The following is a 22,736-nucleotide window of genomic DNA, read 5'->3' on the forward strand; positions in this document are numbered from 1 at the left end:
CCAGTTCTTACTTTTACACGGGGCGATTTATACCAAAGAACAGTTATTGAGATTTGGGTATGTTAAAGACAGTTTATGCTCTTTTTGTGGCAGGGAAACCGAATCATACATGCATATTTTTCTAAATTGTTCTAAGGTAAAACCTTTATGGGAATTTTTTATTAAATATTTTTGTATATCTGAATTAAGAGATTTAGAATGGAGAGATATACATTTGGGATTATCTGGAAGTACGAATAGAAATAATTGTGTAAACAGTATAATCTTTTTCATCAAACATGCCATTTTCCAATCCAGAACCAATAGTCAGGTTCCTTCCTGCCATAAAATACAAAAATATATTGCAGAACGTAGGGAGGAAGAAAAATGCTTGGCTATAAAATCGGGCAAATTGAGTTTGCATGTAAAGAAATGGGAAGAACTGAGGGTGAATGAGACATGGAATGCAAACAGGTGTGATGTGTCTGCTGGTGTTGTGAGTGTGTAATGGTATGTCCGCGTGTGAATGCGAGTGTGCAATGGTATGTTTGCTGCCTGGGAGGGGGGGGGGGGGTCTTCTGTGTGTGTGAGGGCGTGTGTGTGTTTTTTTTTTTTTTTTTTTTTTTTTTTTTGGGGGGGGGTGGTATATTGTGTAGTAGGGAGTGTGGGGTGCGTGGGTGAGTGAAACATATATATGTAATCTTCCTCTTGAAGGCTTGTAGAGTTTCTTATTTGATTTGACATAATTTTGATATTAACATGATATTGAGGTAATTTTTTTTTTTCTCTTACAAAAAAAAAAAAGTTTCATATTGTTATAGACATGATAGAAGAGAAATATGGCTATATTTATTTGTTTGACTGTTAATTGCTTGTATACATGCAAAGAATCTTTATTTATATGAATTGTGATTGTCAACTTATTGTTTTGAAAGAGGAAGAAAATAAAATATTATTAAAAAAAAAAAAAAAAAAAAAATACATGTATTGGTAAAGGTAAAACCGACGTCCTCGACATAACAATTAAAATATCGCTGTACTTATATAGGGGTTCAATTCAGGATATCGGTTTGTTTCCAATACTTTTTTTTCAGAATATGGAAAATATTTGTTTAGGGTACTTTTCGAGACACCATGGTCAGCATGATATCCACTCGTCAATGGGAGTGCCCCCCGGGATTCACTGGCATAAAGAGCCCCGAAATTTGAAGTTGATTGACAGGGCGTTTCGGGCAAATTTGATAAAAAGTTGCGAGCAAGCAAAATTTTCGACAGTTTTTATCACACAAAAAAATCTTGAGATAGATTTTGACATAATTTTATTCAGAAATAATATCCTATTATACACTTCCCTCCTGCCAATTCTTCGATCGCTTCGCTTTTCTTTTCCTTTTTTTTGGGGGGGGGAGACAAGCGCCCCAAACCCCTTATCTTTACGCCACTGCACACTGTTAGAAAATTTATCCTTAAACTAAAAGAAGTTCCTGCAGCAGAGTCTCGAGAACACCTGTAATCTTACCAGATTGCGTAATCTTACAGGAAACTGATATTTGGTGTGTGTAATCTTACAAATTTCCTTAAATAAAACACTCTTTTCCCCTTTTTCTAAAAGACCTGTTCTGTTAAATTGCAGAAAAATTCCTGTTTCATGAATTTAAAGAATGATTCTGGTATTGCTTTCTGCAAAATCTTCTTTTATTTTTCTGTAAAATCAGGGTTTTTTAACAGTGCAGTTTGGCCAGTAAATTGTCATCCTCATTTCAAAAATTTAATAATGGATATAATTGGTAGTTGCTTTATACGAAAAAGGTCTTTTGAATTCAGTTCCAAGTTTTTCTTATCACCACCGCCGCTGACGTCATTGTCGTTATCACTGTGTATGGTAGATTTCATCTCAATATAGGCCTAATTAGCAGGAAGTTTGCAGATGAAATAGGGTATACTGCCACTTTGGCATCCTGCGTCATTCCACAAGTTGTTTCCATAATCGCTTCTCATCTGCCCACAATCCTCCCGCGTCCGATAGTCGTCTGGTTGTCCTGGTGACCACTTGGTGAAGTCCATCGGAGTCCCGTCTGTCCATTCGAATTCACCTTCAGTTGATATATCGTGTAGTCCAAGCCACATGGCCGTCGGTGCAGTCTGAGATATGCACAAAATAATAATAATAACAATGATGACAGTAATAACAAATAGTACTAATAATAATGATGAATGATTTTAGTAATAATATGATAAATGATAATAATTGTGATGATGATAAGATTATAGCGCTTATATTAACCTAAATCTATCATTTAGCGCTTTAGAGAACAAATGCAAATATATAAACATAAAATCAAAATAAGTATAATAAAACATTGAATGTGAATTAAAAGTTTATCCCAGGGTAAAGAGATATATAAAATATTTTATAGAAGTATGAGAGTGTAATGTATATGCAAAAAAAAAACATGGACGTATGCTTAAACTCGGCCGTCATCACGTGATCTAAATTGTGAGCAACTTTATTATAAATATTATTCTTTTCATGCTGGGCTTGTGTGAATATTATGTTGTGTGTTTTTTTTTCAGCCGAATGCAAAAGACATATTTTTGTATTTGCCTGTTGGTATAATGAGCCCCCCCCAAAAAAAAAAAATGAGGGGCCAGATAAAGAGCATTGGGTGAAGAATTTCGACATTTTAAGTTAGAAAATCCCATTTTTGTGATAGATTTAGACACTGATTTTCAAAAAATAGTACACCCTTCTCTTTTACCTGTTCCCCCCCCTGATCTTGATCTTTATGCTTTTTCTTACCTCTTTTTTCCGGGAAGTTGTGAAAACTGTTGAGATGAAGTTTTGTTCTTCCTGAGAATGGATAGAAACAAGGTGCCCAAGGCTGTCGATAACTGTCCCTCCACTGCCGAGAGAGGGCACACTATACGACTGGCAGTAGTTTTCTGCGTCCTCCCAAGTTGTGTTGTAGGCAAAAAACCTACATGTAGAACGGATTGGAAAGAGGGCGGAGGCCCAGGGACAAATGATATTAGAATTTTTAATACAGAATAAACATTAAAATCTGCTATTGGGGGATCATAGTCATAATCGATCACATTAAAACACAAAAGAAAATTACATTCCCATGCATGGCCACAAAACGAAATTGAATTGAATTTATTACCAAATATCACTGTCCGGTACAATTACATAGCAAGATGCTAATCAAGGTTTGCCCCAAATAATGTCATTATCATAGTTTAAACAATGAATTTAACTAAATCTCAATATTGTACATCAAATTAAATACTAATTCTACTTATTACTGCTGCAGAAAATTTCGATCATTTTCAGTGAACATATTTACACTATTTACAAGTAAAAATATCTTAATTATTCACAAAATCTTTATGTGCAATTATTTGTTTTCAGGCAGTATTTTACCATACCAAATTAATTATAATCTTCCAGTAGCATTATTTTTAACGACTTGCTAAATATCATACGACTGGGGGTGTTTCTAATATTACTTGGCAGATGATTCCATAAAGTAGGACCAGAAAATGAAATTGATTGTTTTCCCAATTTGGTATTATTTTTGTCAAGATTAACATTTCGCTTTTCTCTATTTCTTGTATTGTAAGGATGGTCTATAAATGAAAAATAATCAATAAAACTATGTGGCAACCGATTATTAATTAATTCGTGCATAAATACTCCTATCAAATATTGGTATTGTTTAAAAATATCGAGAATATTTATATCATAAAATAAAGGAGCAGAGTGATAATTGAACGTCATTATTCTAGCTATTCGTTTTTTGAAGTAATAATATATGGTTCAGGGTTGTTTTGCACGTCCCACCCCATACTTCCAGACCATACGTTATATGTGGAAAAAATAAATGAGTTGTATAATATGACTAAAATTCTATTTATTACATAATTCCTCAATCTATAAAGTATTCCAATCTTTTTGCTTAGCATATTGCAGACGGTGCCAGGTAAAAATGACAGAGGTAATAATGGCAGAGGTAATAATGGCAAAGGTAAAAATGGCAGAGGTAATAATGGAAGAGGTAAGAATGGCAGAGGTAAAAATGGCAAAGGTAAAAATGGCAGAGGTAAAAATGGCAGAGGTAAAGATGGCAGAGGTAAAATTGGCAGAGGTAAAAATGGCAAAGGTAAAAATGGCACAGGTAAAAATGGCAGAGGTAAAAATGGCTGATGTAAAATTGGCAGATGTAAAAATGGCAGAGGTAAAGATGATAAAGATAGGCTACATTATGATTATCATCCATATCATCTTGTCGACGAAATGGGCTATAAAAACTGATTAAATATTATGTTGTATTTGTCTCACCTGCATAGCAGAGTGAGACTATCGGCGCCGCTTTTCCGACGACGGCGGCGGCGTCAACATCAAATCTTAACCTGAGGTTAAGTTTTTGAAATGACATCATAACTTAGAAAGTATATGGACCTAGTTCATTAAATTTAGACATAAGGCTAATCAAGTATCACCAAACATCCTGCATGAGTTTCACGTCACATGACCAAGGTCAAAGGTCATTTAGGGTCAATGAACTTAGACCATGTTGGGGGAATCAACATCAAAATCTTAACCTGAGGTTAAGTTTTTGAAATGTCATCATAACTTAGAAAATATATGGACCTAGTTCATTAAACTTGGACATAAGGTTAATCAAGTATCACCAAACATCCTGCATGAGTTTCACGTCACATGACCAAGGTCAAAGGTCATTTAGGGTCAATGAACTTTGGCCGATTTGGGGGTATCTGTTGAATTGCAATCAAAACTTTAAAAGTTTTTGGATCTGATTCATGAAACTTGGACATAATAGTAATCAAGTATCACTGAACATCCTGTGCAAGTTTCAGGTCACATGATCAAGGTCAAAGGTCATGTGAGGTCAATGAACTTTGGCCACATTGGGGGCATTTGTTGAATTACCATCCTATCTCTGTACAGTGTATTGGTCTAGTTCATAAAGGTGGAAATAAGAGTAACCAAGTATCACTGAACATCTTGTGCGAATTATAGTAGTTTTCCAAGTCAGCACTGCTGCTATAGAATCGCGTGATGTAGGTGAGACGGCCAGAGGCATTCCACTTGTTCATCATTTAAGATCTAAACTCAATCATTTTCTTGCCAAAATGATTTCAATTAGTGACTGCATGATGAAAGGATCTTAAGCTCGTAAGCAGAACAACGCTTTACATACAAACCCAACGATTTTTAAAATGTAAACACCAATGTGTGCAGCCACTAACCCTCTGAAACGAACAAGTTCGGGTCTACGTCGAACTACTTTCATAATTTAAACTGGATAAAAAAAATAACTGAACATTCTGTAATAAAAGTATTTTTTTAAATTTCCATATCATGATGGATCATGATGAATAGATCCGCCAGTGATGTCACTGGCGGATCCATGGGGCACAGCTGGCCCGTGCCCCCCCCCCCTTGAGAGGTAATTATTAAAATCTTAGCAAATATGCTAACTCAAGTGTGCCCCCTTTTTAAAGCGAGACCCTTTTCTGCTTGCTATTTATTTTGTTTACGAGTTAGTAGGCGGAAAACTTTTTTGCATGTCATTTTTCAGGAAAATGTGCCCCCCTTGGAAAATCCTGGATCTGCCCCTGATTAATGTGATACGTTAAATGTAAATGATACAATTATTGTTCAGTCTTTATAGAGCAATACCTCAATGCAGCTAGTCCAAGTGGATGCCAGGTTCCCAAAGGGTTTGACGTCATATATGGGAAGCTGCCCCATGACATTTTATGCACTAAAAATGGTTCATAATTGCTTTAAAAAATATTTCAGGAGCGTCAGTGAAATGATTTGTCGCTTGATATAAACTGAAGATAAAAAAAAATGGATTTTTCTAGAAAATTACATTTCATTAATATTTTCTATACACCAAATATGGGAAAGCTGCTCGCAAATGACGTCACCATTGAAATATAAAAGTATAGCGTTTTAAATCTTTGATTGATTTCCTAAAACCCTCACCATTAACGTTTTATTTTTTTCTGCTATTCTACAATGACTTTTAACCGAGGTTGAACTTCCCCTGTAATGAATTAAGTACAATTGCGATCAAGAGTGTGCTTCAAATTTGAATACTAATACAGCGATTTGACATGAGAAGGCCATCCATGAGAGTCCAGAAAAATAGGATATTCTAGCCAAAAGAATATCAATTTGGTGCAGATGATCTATTTATGATTTTAAGAATGTCACTCTTTCCATTACATGTGGGGGCTTTTTAGTTTTTTTTACAATTCTAAGTAAAGAATGGAAAATTTTAATCATTTTTTTGTAATAGTGAACAGGATAGCTATATAACTAAACAATCAATAATTTGATGCGAGCGCGAAGCCGGAAAAAAACGAGATTTAGACCTAAAAACGGGACACTCTATTCACGTTTTGTAAATCATGAAAATAATGAGTAATAGCAGGGGCGGATCCAGCTTTTTATAAAGGGGGGTTGGGGTGGTATGCGAGGGAGCGTAGCGACCGAGTCCAAGCGAGCGGAGCGAGCGTGGGGGGAGGGGGGTGTCCCCGCTCCCACAGTAGGGAAAATTTTTGAAAATCTGTGTGTGAAAATGGAGTTTTCTTGCATCTAAAACACCACTATTTTTTGGTATAGAGGTCTTTGCCAAATTAACCCCCATGAAACTTTGTAAAATCAAAATTAAGTTGCATTTTCCTGTAATGTAAGGCCAGTTTAACAACACAGATACAAAGAATTGGGGACCTTGGAATAAGCATTGTTAGCCTAATACTTTTATTATGAACAGCTTGTCACTGATACGTACGTACTCACTGGCAAAAAAGATAAGATTTAAAAAAAATGGTCCCCGGATTTTTTTTTGTGGGGGGGGTTGCAACCCCCCCACCCCCTCTAGATCCGCTTCTGAATAGGGAATCTTCGTAAATTAATAATGCGAGCATAAAGCGCGAGCAAAAGCTTTTTGATAATGTGATCTGAAACTGGAAAATGATTTGAAATAAGAGAACAAGTTGAGTATCTGTATAAACATACGTGCGCGTGTTTCATATTTAGACCTAGGATCCAGGCATTCTAAATCTTTTATCATAAAATCAAAGCGAGCGCGAAGCGCGAGCTTTAATAATTTGATATTCTGATCTGAAAAAAAAGAGTTTTGACATAGGATCGGGACATCCTTGGCATGTCATCTTATGAAAATAATGACTGTGTTCCTATTCCTCTTGCTAAGCACGAGATGAAACAAAAGGGACAAATTAATTATTAAATTAATATCTTATTCATTAATGCCCAACGAGGGCGCGAAATCTGATGATATTTGATCTGAAAATTGAACATTTCAAGCACTTTTGTAATTATGAATAGGATTTATCAGTTAATATATTCGAACCGTGAAAGCGAGCGCAAATTGCGAGCCTAAATTTTTTTCATACAATGTCATAAAAATTTAGATTTTAAGTAATTTATTGTATAATCAATATTGAGACACACATATCTCGCTAATCAAAGTGCGAGCGTGCAGCGCTAGCTGATACGTTTTTACAATCGCACCTGAAAAGGGATATTTTTAAAATTCTATGGAATACACGAAAATAAAAGGTGCCTGATAAACCAAAATTTGCGCCCGCGCGGCGCGAGCAGAACATTTTAATGTTAAGACCGTAAAACTGACATTTTTACAGAGCACTTTTAAAAAATAAAATTCTAAGTCACACAAAATAATGAAAGTTCGTTTTGTATATTTACTTCCAAACTTGATATAAACTCTATATTGAACAAGATCATGATAATCACAATGACAATCGCACGAAGTGCGAGCGTAAATTTCAAATAGAGACATGAAAGATTATTTTTATTTTCCAAGTCTTCCCCTCATCTTTGCTCGTCTTCCTCCTTTTCTTTTTTCTTTTCTATTTTCCCTCCTTTTTCCTTTTTTCTCTTTTTTTTTCTTTTTTCCCTCCTTTTTTTTGCTCCGCCAATAGGGGCGGGGGGGGGGGACCCTCGGGCCCCCATCTGGATCCGCCTATGAATGTCAACCTGTTTCTTCCATGTAAGGTTTTTATCAATACATATACCAAGAAATGATGTTGATTCAACACATTCTATATAATAAAGTTCCTTTCCGTGACGATTGTCCTGATAATATTTTCGTCCATTTTTAAACAACATATATTCAGTTTTCGTAACATTGTCAGTTTGTTAGCATTGCACCATGCTATTATATTGTTTAAATTGAGACTAATTTCTGATAAATCAATGTTGTTCATCACAAATAACGACAAATTGCAAATAATGACGTCAGAGTTTACTGGGTGAGATGGTCATACACAAAGGCAAAACGTTAATGAATACATAAAAGTAAGCGAGCAAAGTTAACTTGCTGATTGACATCCTTTTATAAAATGCGGTAATCAGGCTTTGGCACTGATAATAATGTTTATCTAATTCTCATTGATTTAACTAACATGACTAATATTAAATCGAGAGCCATAATTTTTATGCCCATATTATGGGGCGCCGTTTGTACCAAATTTATATAGAACAATTATTTGTTATATAATCATTATTTAACAAATAATATCAATTATACATATATAAATAACATATTATTTATAAATAACTACCATTTAATAATTTTACAATTTTCATTATTTATATATAAATACGAGCCACGCTTCATTATCTATTAATAATAGCAATTCAACCCTCCATTATTTATAAATAATTATCATTTGTTTTCCATTATTAATAAATGATTATTTTTTGTTTTCATTACTTATAAATAATGATTATTGGTTTTCCATTATTTATAAATAATGATGTTTTCATTATTTATAAATAATTTTTATTTGTTTTCCAAATTATAAAATAGTAATTATTTATGAATAAAATGTTAATTATATATATATATATATATAATTGATATTATTTGTTAAAAAATGATTATATAACAAATAATTGCTCTATATAATTTTGGTACAAACTGCGCCCCATACATGTTTGTCAATGTTGCCTTAGATCACTGCAAACCTGATCTACGATTGTCCGATACTTCAAATTCACAATGCCACAGCCACTTAACAAATTAAAAAGAATTAAGCTTGTTGATCATTTTGTTTTACCTGTAGCAGTTTTGTCCGAAAGCAGTCCAGTATGTAGGACAACAGCATCCCGCCCGTGCCCCGGTAGAACACGCAGCCATGATGATAACCAAAGAGAAAAAGAACAACGGCATCTTCCCCTGAGCATTCATCTTGTCTTAAATATTCTCCAGGTGACTTAGGCAAACACAGGGCTTAGATTAGTAAAACTTCTGCAAATGATTTTGTTTTTATAGTAAAACGCTGTGGTGTAAGTTTTCTTTTGCGTGGATGAGTTTCGGAAGTAGCAAACAGAATCCGGTTTACGTCGAATTTCCGCTTCAAAGGGGAAGTTTCCCCTGCCAAAAAGTTTTATTGAAAAATAGTAGGAAAATAATACAGGTAGGTAAAGGTATACAAATGGGAGGGTCGCACCAAAATGAAGGAGACTTAAGACAAATCTCTACATAATCATTAGAACCCAATTTCAATAAACATCTTGGCGGTGACTTTACACCCATGCTTTCCATGGCGAACGTGAATTCATTAATTACCATTTTGTGCAATGTTATAAGAAATTTAACGAGCAGCACTAGAAGCATATGCGGAAATCTCAGGGGGGACGTGTCCCCCCTACTCAAAATAGTAGGGGGACACAATATCAAATGTCCCCCCCTACTATTTTGGGTCTTTGGTGATGCTAAGAACTATATCACTCAAAATGGGAATAAAACGAGCGTTTTGGGACGAGATGACCTTTTTTTTTTGCTTGTCAAATATATTTTGATTGAAATGACCTCAAATTTTAGGTAATAGCCTTTTTTTTTGCTTGTCAAATTTTCCAGACCCTTGTCCCCCCTACCTTTTGGGAGAGATTTCCGCCCCTGACTAGAAGTGAAAAGATTGGAAACGCAAGAATATTTAAAGAAATAGATTTGAAAATGCGCACAAATTTCCAAGTCCACTCTCTACGCTCGCTCGCATTTCCTCATTTTCCCTTCTAAAACCCCCTAATTACCAATATTGACAATATTTTAATTTAATTCGGTTATTGAAATAAAGACTTTGTTAAGCAGTCCGGAGACTGGCACATAAAAAGTTCACAGAAAATCAGGAATATATAAAAATACGTGAAATTAAACAAATAAGAAATATCAAAATTATGAAGAGTACGATTAAATAGGCCCCCCACCTATTGCATTTTAGGTTTTATACACATCGTCAGTGATGAACACTGTAGTGTATCTTGTTGTTGTCTGGTCCTATATCTTTAAACAAACAAAAGGTTCTAATAGGATTAACTTGGTAATTTTAGGATGTTGACTTCATATAAATATAAATATGCCCTCTGGAGATATCATAATTCTAAAGCTGCCAAGGGCTATGCTTCCAGGAACCCACCCGCCGCGGGCTTCGATCGCGCTACACGAAGAAGAAAATATGTAAAAAAATATATTATAAAAAAGTGAAGAGAGCAGGATAAGAAGAAAATAGAAATGTGAACAAAACAAGTGAAATGCCTCTGGCGGTCTCACCTGCATCACGCGATTCAATATAGCATCAGTGCTGACTTTGAAAACTACTGTAACTCGCATAAGATGTTCAGTGATACTTGATTACTATTATGTCCAAGTTTCATGAATCAGATCCATAAACTTTCAAAGTTATGATGGTAATTCAACAGATACCCCCAATTCGGCCAAAGTTCATTGGCCTTTGACCTTGGTCATGCATGTGACCTAGTGCGCACATGATGTTCTGTGATACTTGATTACTCTAACACTCTAAAAAATGAAGTGCTAATTTAGCTCTTAAAGGTCAAGTTCACCTCAGAAAAATGTTGATTTGAATCAATAGAGAAAAATCAGACAAGCACAATGCTGAAAATTTCATCAAAATCGGATGTAAAATAAGAAAGTAATGACATTTCAAAGTTTCGCTTATTTTCAACAAAATAGTTATATGAACGAGCCAGTTACATCCAAATGAGAGAGTTGATGTTGTCACTCACTCACTGTTTCTTTTGTTTTTTATTGTTTGAATTATACAATATTTCAATTTGTACTAATTTGACGATTAGGACCTCCTTGCCTGAAGCACAAAATGCTAAAATAATGGAATTCCACGTGTTCAGGGAGGAATTAAACTTAATTTCACATGACAATGACAAGATAATCAAAATATTTCATATTTCAAACAATAAAAAACAAAAGAAATAGTGAGTGAATGACATCATCGACTCTCTCATTTGGATGTAGCTGGCTCGTTCATATAACTGTTTTTGTGAAATGAAGCGAAATTTTGAAATGTCATCATAATTTTCTTATTTTACATCCGATTTTGATAAAATTTTAAGTGTTATGCTTATTGAATTTTTCTCTTCTTATTCAAAACAAGTTTTTGTTGGGGTGGACTTGTCCTTTAAAGAGCGTGTATAGTGACTGCACTTCGGAGTGCTGATTTGTCTAGTTCAAATTTTATGAACTAGAACAACATACTTTCATAGTTATTATGGTAATTCAACAAATACCCCCAATTTGGCCAAAGTTCATTGACCCTAAATGACCTTTGACCTGGATCATGTGACCTGAAACTTCACTCTAAAAAATGAAGTGCTATTTCAGCTCTTAAAGAGCGTGTATAGTGACTGCACTTCGGAGTGCTGATTTTTCTCGTTCAAATTTGAACTAGACAAATCAGCACTCCGAAGTGCAGTCACTATACACACTCTTTAAGAGCTGAATTAGCACTTCATTTTTTAGAGTGTTGCACAGGATGTTCAGTGATACTTGATTACTATTATGTCCAAGTTCCATGAATCAGATCCAAAAACTTTCAAAGTTGTGATGGTAATTCAACAGATACCCCCGATTCGGCCAAAGTTCATTGACCCTAAATGACCTTTGATTTTGGTCATGTGACGTGAAACTCAAGCAGGATGTTAAGTGATACTTGATTAACCTTATGTCCAAGTTTCATGAACTAGGTCTATATATTTTCTCTAAGTTATGATGACATTTAAAAAACTTAACCTTAGGTTAAGATTTTGATGTTGATTCCCCCAACATGGTCTAAGTTCATTGACACTAAATGACCTTTGGCCTTTGAAGTAGGTCCATATACTTTCTATTTTATGCTGTCATTTCAAAAACTTAACCTTTGGTTAAGATTTGGTGTTAACGCGCCGCCGCCGCCGTCGGAAAAGCGGCACCTATAGTCTCACTCTGCTATGCAGGTGAAACAAAAAGGGAAGGGGATAATTGGAAAAAGAAAAAAAAATATTGGGTCATAACATAAAACGGTCACATTTCGCACTCGCATTCCCTGTTAACATGGTTAATCTTTTCACTTGGATACCATGGAGCGTTGAATATCCAATTCTTAAGTCAATATAATTATATCCTACATAGATTGAATCCTGTATAGTGATATGGTTCAAATAGCATCATGTGGCCGAATATATTTCAACTATGAGGTTGTGTGACGTCATACCTCGATATATTTTTGGATATATCGAGGTCTGACGTCATTATTTCACAAAATCTAGCTAATCTCTCATGCGTACCGGCCAGCGCGCTCTCTCTCCCGGGCAAGTCCAGCGATGCGTCGGCGCAGGCACTAATCTGCGCTCCGCTGAGCGCGATGGCTCGGAGAAAAGTAGGTAATTCAACTCAATTAACCGGACTTTGCAAGCTTTGGTTATAAATTATTAAAAGTAGGACATATATATGGCTTTTCATTCGAAAGCATAGTGGGAATTATTAATCCTTGGTTGGACTGGCAAAACTACTATATTTCCCTCGGGGTTCCCCCCTCTGGAAAAATAGTAATTGCCAGACCAACCTCGGATAAATAATTCCACTATACTTTCTCAAAGCCTGATATATTTGTTTACTGTACAAATTATTTTGCTCACGATTCGAGTTTCCATTGCATTCTGTTCATGCTTACAAAAAGTACTGAATATAAAAAATAAACTCGCGCTAAGCGCTGGTATTCTTTGACAGGCAAATTTAGTGAGATACGTAATATCTTCATGTATTACAGAAAGCTGTAATTTAAGTATGTCAAATGTTACCGTTTCAAGTCAATAAATAACTTATTTTCATCTCGCTCCTGGCATCAATTCTATAAACATGTTGATCTTGTTCAGTGTTTTGATAAGTGCTTAGAATCCTAGGTTTTGGGTCAGAATATCGTTTTTTTTAGCTCGCGCTTCGCGTTCGCATCAATTGTTTAGTTAGATAGAGGCGGGGTAAGTTGTGACACTTTCTCCATTTTGCTTGTTAGAATTGATATGGACTAATAATATTGTAGAAATAAGTACCTTGCCTTTAAATCTGATTATTGGTAATATTTTCCGCCTAATATATATATATTACTTTTTACCCCTTTCCTGTGATGATAATGCCCCCAAACATCTTTACAACACATTCCACCCATATGTGATTTGGTGTCCAATGTGATCTTCCAAATCAAAATTCAACCTATTCAAAGTGACGGTATAAAATAGATACGGTTGAACCTGATAACCTGGGCTCACAAATATACCTTTAAAAACTGCCCCATCCACCACTTCATGATTTTCAATCCTCGTCACCATGGACACATCACAACTACGTGATGTTTCCATCTGCCGTACTTGCAAACATACCAGGGGGGTGTTTCACAAAGATTTAAGTATGACTTAGAGTCGCACTTAAATGCCTAGTTGCGCGCAGTATAAAAGGCATGACAGCATTGGTCAGATCATGCCAAGAGGACGCGCACTACTGCGTATTGATCAATAAGATTGCGCGTTGCATATCATGTACACGTCGACATTTAAGTGCGACCTAAGTCATACTTAAATCTTTGTGAAACACCCCCAGGCCATAACTCAGGTGACCAACAAGCATCCCCTTCGTACCCAATCTCCCACCATCACACTATTTTGAGCGTTATGTATCCACTCATCTCCCTCCCCTTGGCGCTGATTAGAGATTGGGAGACATGTGCCCTCTATGTTAGCTTTGAGAAAGGGAACTTCCAAACACCAAGGGGCTCACAGGCCTAATTCATTTCCCATAGACTCGTGTGTTAAAGTGGCACTTAAAAAGAATTCATAAAAAATAAGGAGGAAATTCGAGGGCTGAATGTTTACTACCAGTGAATAGGATAAATGTCTGACATTCCATATCTGACCGGAAAAGGGTACCTCGACCGGCTCATTTTATAAAAATAAATCAGCATTTATGAAGACTACACCTGACGGGACCAAATTCATCACTTGAGAGAGTAAAATGACCCTAATTCTTCCGCCAGTAAAAATATAGTTCAGTAATGGTGATATATCTTTCCAATTTGGAAAAAGTAAGTTCAGTAGGTACCCTCCCTAGAATCAGTGTTAGATTGTCAGTCATATACATTCATTTTTGTCAATCAGCAATATCAAATTTAAAAATTGTGCAATGGCTCGAATGAATATCTATGGCCTGCCAGTTGTGATTAGGCCCAGGGACAAGGCGTCTCATCTCCCTCCGGGAAAGATCGAGACTTCACCGACGTTGATGTTTACATCAACGGGGCAGACGTATCCCCATACTCCGGTCATGCCGGTACGGGTGTAGGAGTGGAGCTGTGATTTTCCTAATGTCTTTCTCTGTAATCTCCATCCTGCTTGCATACTATAGGCCTATAACATATTTAAAACAATAGCCCTGGTTTTAATTTGTGAGACACACCTACTCGACTTTAAATCCTAGTAGATATCCTAATAAAAAAAAGAAGAAATGACAAAAAAAAACATAGAAAAGAAAAAAGAAAGGAAAAAAATAAATATTTGACTTTTACTTTTTTCAATTTTAAGTAAAAAAAGTTAATAATATAACATAATTATATACTATGGCGAAAATAGTCATATTGACTGGTTGCCAAATAAAAATAAGAACCCCCTCCCCCAGGTCCAATCTGGACTAGGACAGTCCATGCCAAGGTTCCAATGATCAGCTGCCGTGGCTTCCACCTATATGCTTTTCACACTGCACTTTTTTTCCCTTAACCCCAGGAAATTGGTGGGGCTAAGGGGGGGGGGTCTTAGCCCCACCAGTTTCCCGGAGTTAAGCTTAGCCCACTCCGTTTTCACACTCTATACGTTTTAGAAAAGTGGGCTAGCACAGTAGTACAGACTACAGTACTATCTGGCCCTGCAAAAAAGCAGGGTTAGCCGGATTATTGTGGTGCTAGCACCACGAGAGATGCAGTGTGAAACGAAACAGGGCTAAAGAAAAGTGGGGCTCAAGCATTTAACGATCACAGAAGTCGAAATTGCACGTTAATCGCGCTCTGTATGGCAAAATCATCAATATTTGAAGAGCTCACTTGCAAAAGCGGTCAGGTCAATTTTCATCAAATTTGATTTTTAAGTCAAGTAGCCTTTTTTTTAGCTCTTTTTAGTAGCTCTATAAGATGATACCAAAGAAAAGTTGAAATTCCTATTCAAAAGTGAACTTAAATGGCAAAGAATAATCACTTTTTTTCAAAAGGGGTTCGGTCCATTTCAGTTTAGTTGCAAATGGGGTTAGGTCCACACATATTATTTTTTGGAAAAGAATATAAAAAATATGAAGGCAGGTAGATTTCTTTTATACCCAATTTTATGTTCTCATGGTAGGGTATCATGCAAAATCAGTTTCGCATAGTCCCAGGAGTCCCAGGAACCTCCAATCTGTACTCCATTGTAACTAAGGATCAATACAGATTATATTACAGTGATAGATAACACAGCTAGTAGACATCAGTTATAATTAGCAGATAAGAGATGTCTATCCACATGTCCTAACTAAAGATTCTTTGAAATTTGATTGCAATCAACTTGCACGTATTTAAAAAACAAGAGAAGAACTTTTCTGTTTCGGTGGTAAGTTTATGATAACGCGTAACTTCCTTGAACGTCGGAGATATTGGAAAACATGTTCAATAAAAGGGGTAAACATACTCTCAGTCTTCGAAGTATCGTGTTATTTTATTGGTCATGAGCACGTGACTTGTGTTACTTGAGATTTTTCGGATGAGCTGATTCTAACATTCTACATTCCTCGATTAATAAATACATAAACTACATTTTTAAGCGTTAATCTAGGATTTAAATTTCCTTTTCATTAGACCATTTTTTTCTTTATTTTCTTTTTTGTGTCATCACAGTCAGACACGCCCTATGAATACCAATTTGCATACGCACGCGCACTTTTTATTGGGCGTGCAATTGCGCAAAGTCCATTAACCAATCAATTGTTGTGAGGTGATTTTGGCATGCGCGTTCGAGGGTTGTGTGGAAGTACGTGGTCATGAAAAGAATGCGGAAAATCCAGGAAATTCACGAACAATTCACTGAAAAGTCGGTGCACCGATAATTATCTTAATTCAAAAGACAACGTAACTCTCTTTTACGTTCAGCTATAGTATATAACTACGCCAGCCGTTTGGATAATTCATAATCTGTTGCCTTGTCCAACAATCAGGATCGGAAACACGAACTAGAGCAATAACTACCACTCAACTCAGAAGCTTTCTACTTTTGGCATGTTTGGAGACCACCCGATTTCGACTTAATATGTATTACCTCTTTGACAATAAACACCGCTCTCTGGAAATTCACAGTTAAATCGACTAAGGCAACTCATCGAAATTTTCTAGAAATCTTTTGTCGTTAGACTGATCTCGTAGAAAGAAGATGGCAGCTGGAGCTCAACAGGAAGTAAGATGTTTTGATATTTTTTTGGATACACTATGTACATGTATATATAAACCTTGATTTAAGCTACGCCTACCATTGTTCTCTTCATCCATTTCTTTCACAAAATATTTAAAAGAGTTGCCAAAGCTGTTGTACATGTATAATATCACACAAACACACACACACATATATATATATATGCATAATTCACTAAAGCGAGTCTGAAATGCGAGTTTCAGTGACAATATGGCGCCCTGGAAAACCGTGTTTGATAACCCGACCTGATAACGATATTCTAAGCACCCTTTTAAAGGGGAAGTTCACCCTGACAAAAAGTTTATTGTAAAATAGCAGAAAGAATAATAAAAAATATTGCCGAAGGTTTGAGAAAAATTCATCAAATAATTAAAAAGTTATTAGAATTTCAATTATTTGATTTGTGACGTCATATGCGAGCAGCATTCCTACATAGCGAATGGTGAAAAATCAATGAAATGTCATTTTCTCAGAAAATTGAAAATGGTTTTTACTGTAACTTTTGTATATCAATAGACAAATCATTTCATACCCGATCATGAAAAGAAAACAAAATTAAGTCATCAGGAACCATACAAAATTTGAAATTCATACATTTTATATTACATAACACATGGGGCAGCTGCTCGTTTATGACGTCACAAATCCAAACTTTTGAACTCTAATAACTTTCTTACTCTTTAACGGATTTTCCTCAAACCTTCACCAATATTTTTTACTATTTTTTCTGCTATTTTCACAACAAAGTTTTCTTCAGGGTGAACTTCCCCTTTAAGTATTAACATTTATAGGTATCTAACGATAAAATCCTAGAAAGGTTGCATTAATATCTATTGTGAATTACATATTTTAAAGTAACAATTCTCAAGTTAATTTCATTGAAAAGGAATTTGCAAATGTTTACTTATTTATGTGAGATTATGAGGCAAAGGGAACACGTATGAAGGTACCCCAAAAGGTCAAGCGCGCACAAAGTTTCCCACCTTTTTCTCTAGCGTGAGCATGTTGTTTTTTACATGTTCGTATGGCCACATGTCATGTATAGAGTACTATTCCTGTTGCTTCGGGGTCGTACATTTATGTGCGGCAGCAAACAACGATATCTATACAGTTATTTATTTTTTTTTTTTATAGATGGTCAATATAAATAAAAACAGTCGCTTGATGTTTAGGGGAGTATTTTCAATTTTCACTGCATAATGGTGAATGAATTATTTTGCGCTAACGTTGTTAATTTTTTAAGGTTTTTCTCGTTTCGAGGATGCACAATATTGGGTTTTTTTTGTAATCCGTAAATTAAAAGGTGGCTGAAATGTAAAATTTGTATATGACTTTTATGTTACTTATGTATTTATTTAAGGGTAAGCATTGAAAATACATTTGAAACTCGATATTTGAAAGCATGGATGCATCGATTATTTATTTCTATTATCATTGTCATGTCATCTTTATCATTATCATCATCCTCATCATCATCATCATCACCGCCGTCATCATCATCATTAATTATCATGACCATCATCATCACCATCTTTATCATCACCATTACCATCATCATCACCATCCCCACCGTTGTCATCATCATTATCATCATCACCACCATAATAGTCACTATCACCATCAGCATCATCGTCATCATCATTAGAGACAGCATACAAAACCAAGTGCAAATTTTATTGATACGAATACTGCAAATCAGCAACTATCAAACTAACAGGATTAAATTAAGAAGCAAGATAAACTAAGAAGTTAACTTTTATTAAACATGTACCATAAACAAGACGTTGTTTAAAAACCTATTGGCTACTTTCAAGGACAAAAATGACAATATCCCCAATGCAAAAGCAAGCCATGCTTAAATCTTTTTAAAATGAAATATTAAGTCGATTAAGGAATTTTTTTTCAAGCAAAACGGCTAGCACTATGAAATGGAAAAAAATAAAGAACTGGAACCCCACCACCATGACCACACCACTGCTAGAGCCGAAACACAAGACATCGGAAAATATTCAATTTAATAAAAAAAAGAAATGGCCGGATGCTAACATCCATATGGTTCTTTCTTTTTACACCTGGAACTCCCACAACCAACTGGTTATTGCTCAGATTACTCCGAAATCATGACTTAAGAAAAGAAAACACAAAGAAAAGATAACGGCTTGCATCAGATATTCGTCACCCTTTTACATAGTGGATTTAGCTTCTTTTTTAATAAAACTGTTTAGATTAAGCATCTGTTGGAATAAAATTCAAATTTTCTATCAATTTTTACCAACCTTCTCCAAAGGTTTTTTTCAAATGCGATATGGTGCATTTGATTCCCACGTCTAAGATACATATATTTATATTAAAAAAATCAATTTTGTTCAAAAGTGGATTTAGGCCCTTTTGGAATGGTAGGGCAGATTTCATTCCATTCATTTTCATTTATTGGTTTCTGCAACACTTCTTCATGAACATATTAACAAAGAAAATACAATAATAATATACATATAACTGACAAGCAAAACATACAAAAAAAAATGCATTTTCTATTAAAACATCGATTATTAGAAGGTTGCAGGGGTTGCCACTATAAGCTAAGCTTGACTGCGTGGCAACCCCAGAAAACGATGATAATTATTCTTACTACACATCTTAACGTAAGGGTGAGATGCATAATGACGGGGGAGGGGGCGCTTGAATTCATACACTGAAATACAACTTGTCAAATCCTAGCCATTCTATTCATTTTCGTCAAACCGATTAGTTTATCCCATTTGTCTGCAATGATTAGAACCAATTTGCTAGTCCATTTTCTTTTTGAGTGGTATTCACATTAGCGTTAAGTTGGATTTGATAAACGAGGTAAAAGAAACATATTGGTATTAAGAAATCAGCAATGCACATTCTGTGACGTCACATGCTGACATGTCTCCAGTATGTCATACTGTAATATAGGGAACAATGTATTTGTCATTTCTGATGGTTAACGGTGTGTATAAAATAATATGTCTATAATGATACATTAACTCGTACATAAATAAAATAATTTCTGAAGGGGGGGGGCTTATTAATTGAATAACATAGGTATAGGTTTACGCGACCAAAACCACTCTGCTTATATTCGCCTTTCCCCTTTCCCGGTGGCGGCAATCCATGTTTCGGATAGGGGGGGGGGGGGGAGTAAAAAATAATGTCAAAAATTTTCGGGTTGTCGAAAAAAATCTAAGATAGTAATTTTATGCCAAGTCTTATAGAGATTTCCAATACTTCTTCATAACAATATTTATCTCCTTTTTTCCCTGGGGAGTCGATATATTTGCCCTCAACAAAATATTTTAATGGGGGAAGATGCCCCCCCCCTGCCTTCCCGCGGGACCGACGCCTCTGCTGTGGCGCTGTTTCTTTTCCCCACATATTTATGTATTCACATCCGCAAGAAGAGCATTCAGACATTTTGTAATCTCGTCACACAAAACATGCCATTTTACGCCATGCTTTTTCTTATCCACCTTATCTGGATGGTAGATTGCAATGGCATGGATGAGGAGCCGTCTTGTCGAACTCTTCGATGACGCGGAAGATGGACTGCGCAACTTGGACTTATCAACCCCCTTGGGAGGCCACTGCTTGTACACCCGTTCGATGAATTTTTCAAGGGTAAGCTTTTTAAAACCTTCCAATTTCTTTAGATCGGCTTTCAGCTGAATCTTTGCGTTTTCCCTCTCCTTCGCTTCCTCCTTTCGTTGTGTTTGACGCTCCTGTGCCTCTGCATGTGATATAGAATAGACAAAGGTGTTTCTGTTCTTTTTAAACAATTGAATAATTATCATTAACAGTAGTAGTAGAAGTAGTACTAGTACTAGTAGTAGAAGTAGTAGTAGTAGTAGTAGTAGTGGTAGTAGTAGTAATAGTAATATAATACTACCAATAATAATAATGATAATCATCATAGTGGTAATAATAGTAATAATAATAATCATAACAACAATAACGATGATAATGATGTAATGATGATGATAATGATGATGATGACGACGATGATGACGATGGTGATGATGATGAATGTGATGATACTCCAAAAGCTTTGAAAACAAGTGTAACACCTTTGGTAGCCTCGCTTGCATTACGCAATACAATATTGCAATGTGATAAAACATTCATATGAATAGTACCAGACCTTAGACCCTGACCATGTGACCTAAGACTTGTGCAAGACGATCAGTGATTCTTGATTACCCTTCTGTCCAAGTATCATGAATTACATGTAGATCCATAACTTTCAAAGTTATGATGGTATTTCAACACCATGGTCAAAATCTATTGATCTATTGACCTTTGTCCAAGTTTCATGAACTAGATCCATAAACTTTTTAAGTAATTACATTTCAAAAACTTAACCTTGGTTAAGATTTCCATGTCGAACACGGTCTAAGTTCATCGACTCTATAAATGGCCTTGACCTTGGCCATGTGACCTGAAACTCGGACAGAGTTAAGTAATACTTGCTCAACCTTATGTCCTAGTTTCATGGACTATAGGTCCACATATACTTTCTAAGTTATATGAAGACATTTCAAACCGTTAACTTTGGTTAAGATTTCAATGTTGACAACGCCGCCGTCGTCACCGCTGCCGTCGGAAAAGTGGCGCCCATGGTCTCGTTCCGCTATACAGGCGAGACAAAAAAACCAACCACCAGTACTTTTAAAAGATAACTTGTATGTTACTTTGAATATTAATGAGAAAAGTTTATCGTTTTGTTGAGATGGAAGGCATACCTTTGACCTTTGCAAGACATTTCTGAGCGACATCTCTTTGGTGGTGGATATCTTTCTCCAGATCAGTTATGTTTACTTCGAAGCTCGGGTCAACGTCTGAACAACTTTTCCTTGCTTCTTTAAGAGTCGCGGCGCAGCCATCCATATACCTAACAGATTACGATGATAATGATAGAGATGTTGACAATAATGATAACAAACGATTGAAAATAAACTAAAGTGGTAGGTCAGTTGTGGTAACGATTTGAAAATGAGTTCATACAAAATCCAATAAAATGACCAAGTGTCACTTTGTACAGTAATTAATTTAAAAAAAAATGCGCCAAGGATTCTGGACGACATTGTGTAATTGCTGAGAAATAAGCAAAATAAGCATGACATGTCATCAGTCTGTCGGGTCTTTTTCCAGGCAATGATAATACAATGTCCCAGGTGTGCTTATTTGTGTTGAATTTTTTCAGTGTGATCGTTTTTCAGGTTTAATGGATTTCATGACTTTACAAAGTTCATGTAACTGTACCAGATGTATAAGGCGACAATTAACCTCGGTTTTGCAGACTTTCTCATGAAATCATTGCCCGGGGGGGGGGGGCACTTCCATTCACGAGCGGATACCATGCGCGACCATGGGGTCTCGAAAAGCACCCTAAACACGTAATTTCCATATTCTGAAAATGCACCCCTTAACAAGTATTGGCGTGTGAAACCGTACCCTTAACAAGTATTGGAAACAAAACGATACTCTTGGCAAATATTCCCTGAAATGAACCCCTAAACAAGTACAGGAATGTTTTATTGTTATGGGTCATTCGGTCGTCGGCTTTACCTTATTTGGTTTAGTACGACCCCACCTTCTACACCTCGCGCAAATCGGACTTTAAACACGAAGTGTTGGGGCAAAAAGGACATCTTTTATAAAACATTTTAATTTTGTTTTATCATCCCCGCAAATTTGACCCTAAACACGTAATCTTCCTAGCGAATTAGATACCCTTTTTTCATTATTTTTGTGTTTTTGACACCCTTTTCACGTTACGTACGTAACGTGCCCTGTCGTGAAAAAGACATCCTTTTTACGTGTTTTTTGGTCACTCATGGTATCCACTCGTCAATGTAAGTGGCCCCCGGGAATCATTGTTTAT

At 35.8% G+C, this 22,736-nt stretch overlaps 2 protein-coding genes across 2 annotated transcripts; both read right to left on the reverse strand.

The window, feature by feature from the left end:
- Positions 1 to 1,713: 1,713 nt before the first annotated feature.
- LOC121429941 (echinoidin-like) lies at positions 1,714 to 9,359 on the reverse strand. Its single transcript, XM_041627199.1, has 3 exons — positions 9,124 to 9,359; positions 2,780 to 2,957; positions 1,714 to 2,121 (listed from the first exon to the last, which is right to left on the reverse strand). The coding sequence occupies exons 1-3, from the start codon at positions 9,252 to 9,254 to the stop codon at positions 1,885 to 1,887; spliced, it is 546 nt and encodes a 181-aa protein (XP_041483133.1). The 5' UTR covers positions 9,255 to 9,359; the 3' UTR covers positions 1,714 to 1,884.
- Positions 9,360 to 19,354: 9,995 nt separating this feature from the next.
- On the reverse strand, positions 19,355 to 21,739 carry LOC121430291. The gene is made up of 2 exons (XM_041627568.1): positions 21,595 to 21,739; positions 19,355 to 20,582 (listed from the first exon to the last, which is right to left on the reverse strand). Exons 1-2 carry the CDS (start codon positions 21,737 to 21,739, stop codon positions 20,233 to 20,235), a joined length of 495 nt encoding a protein of 164 aa, XP_041483502.1. The 3' UTR covers positions 19,355 to 20,232.
- Between the last annotated feature and the right edge of the window lie 997 nt (positions 21,740 to 22,736).

This window comes from Lytechinus variegatus, chromosome 16, assembly GCF_018143015.1.
Source record: "Lytechinus variegatus isolate NC3 chromosome 16, Lvar_3.0, whole genome shotgun sequence".
NCBI lineage: Eukaryota > Metazoa > Echinodermata > Echinoidea > Temnopleuroida > Toxopneustidae > Lytechinus > Lytechinus variegatus.

Excerpts from the sequence above, each read along its gene's own strand:
- LOC121429941 (XM_041627199.1), bottom strand. The coding sequence starts at position 9,254 with ATGAATGCTCAGGGGAAGATGCCGTTGTTCTTTTTCTCTTTGGTTATC. Across the intron at positions 2,958-9,123 it reads TTCGGACAAAACTGCTACAG|GTTTTTTGCCTACAACACAA; the intron begins GTAAAACAAAAT and ends TTCTACATGTAG. Across the intron at positions 2,122-2,779 it reads CAACTTCCCGGAAAAAAGAG|ACTGCACCGACGGCCATGTG; the intron begins GTAAGAAAAAGC and ends TGCATATCTCAG.
- LOC121430291 (XM_041627568.1), bottom strand. The coding sequence starts at position 21,739 with ATGGATGGCTGCGCCGCGACTCTTAAAGAAGCAAGGAAAAGTTGTTCA. Across the intron at positions 20,583-21,594 it reads ATGTCTTGCAAAGGTCAAAG|AGGCACAGGAGCGTCAAACA; the intron begins GTATGCCTTCCA and ends TATCACATGCAG.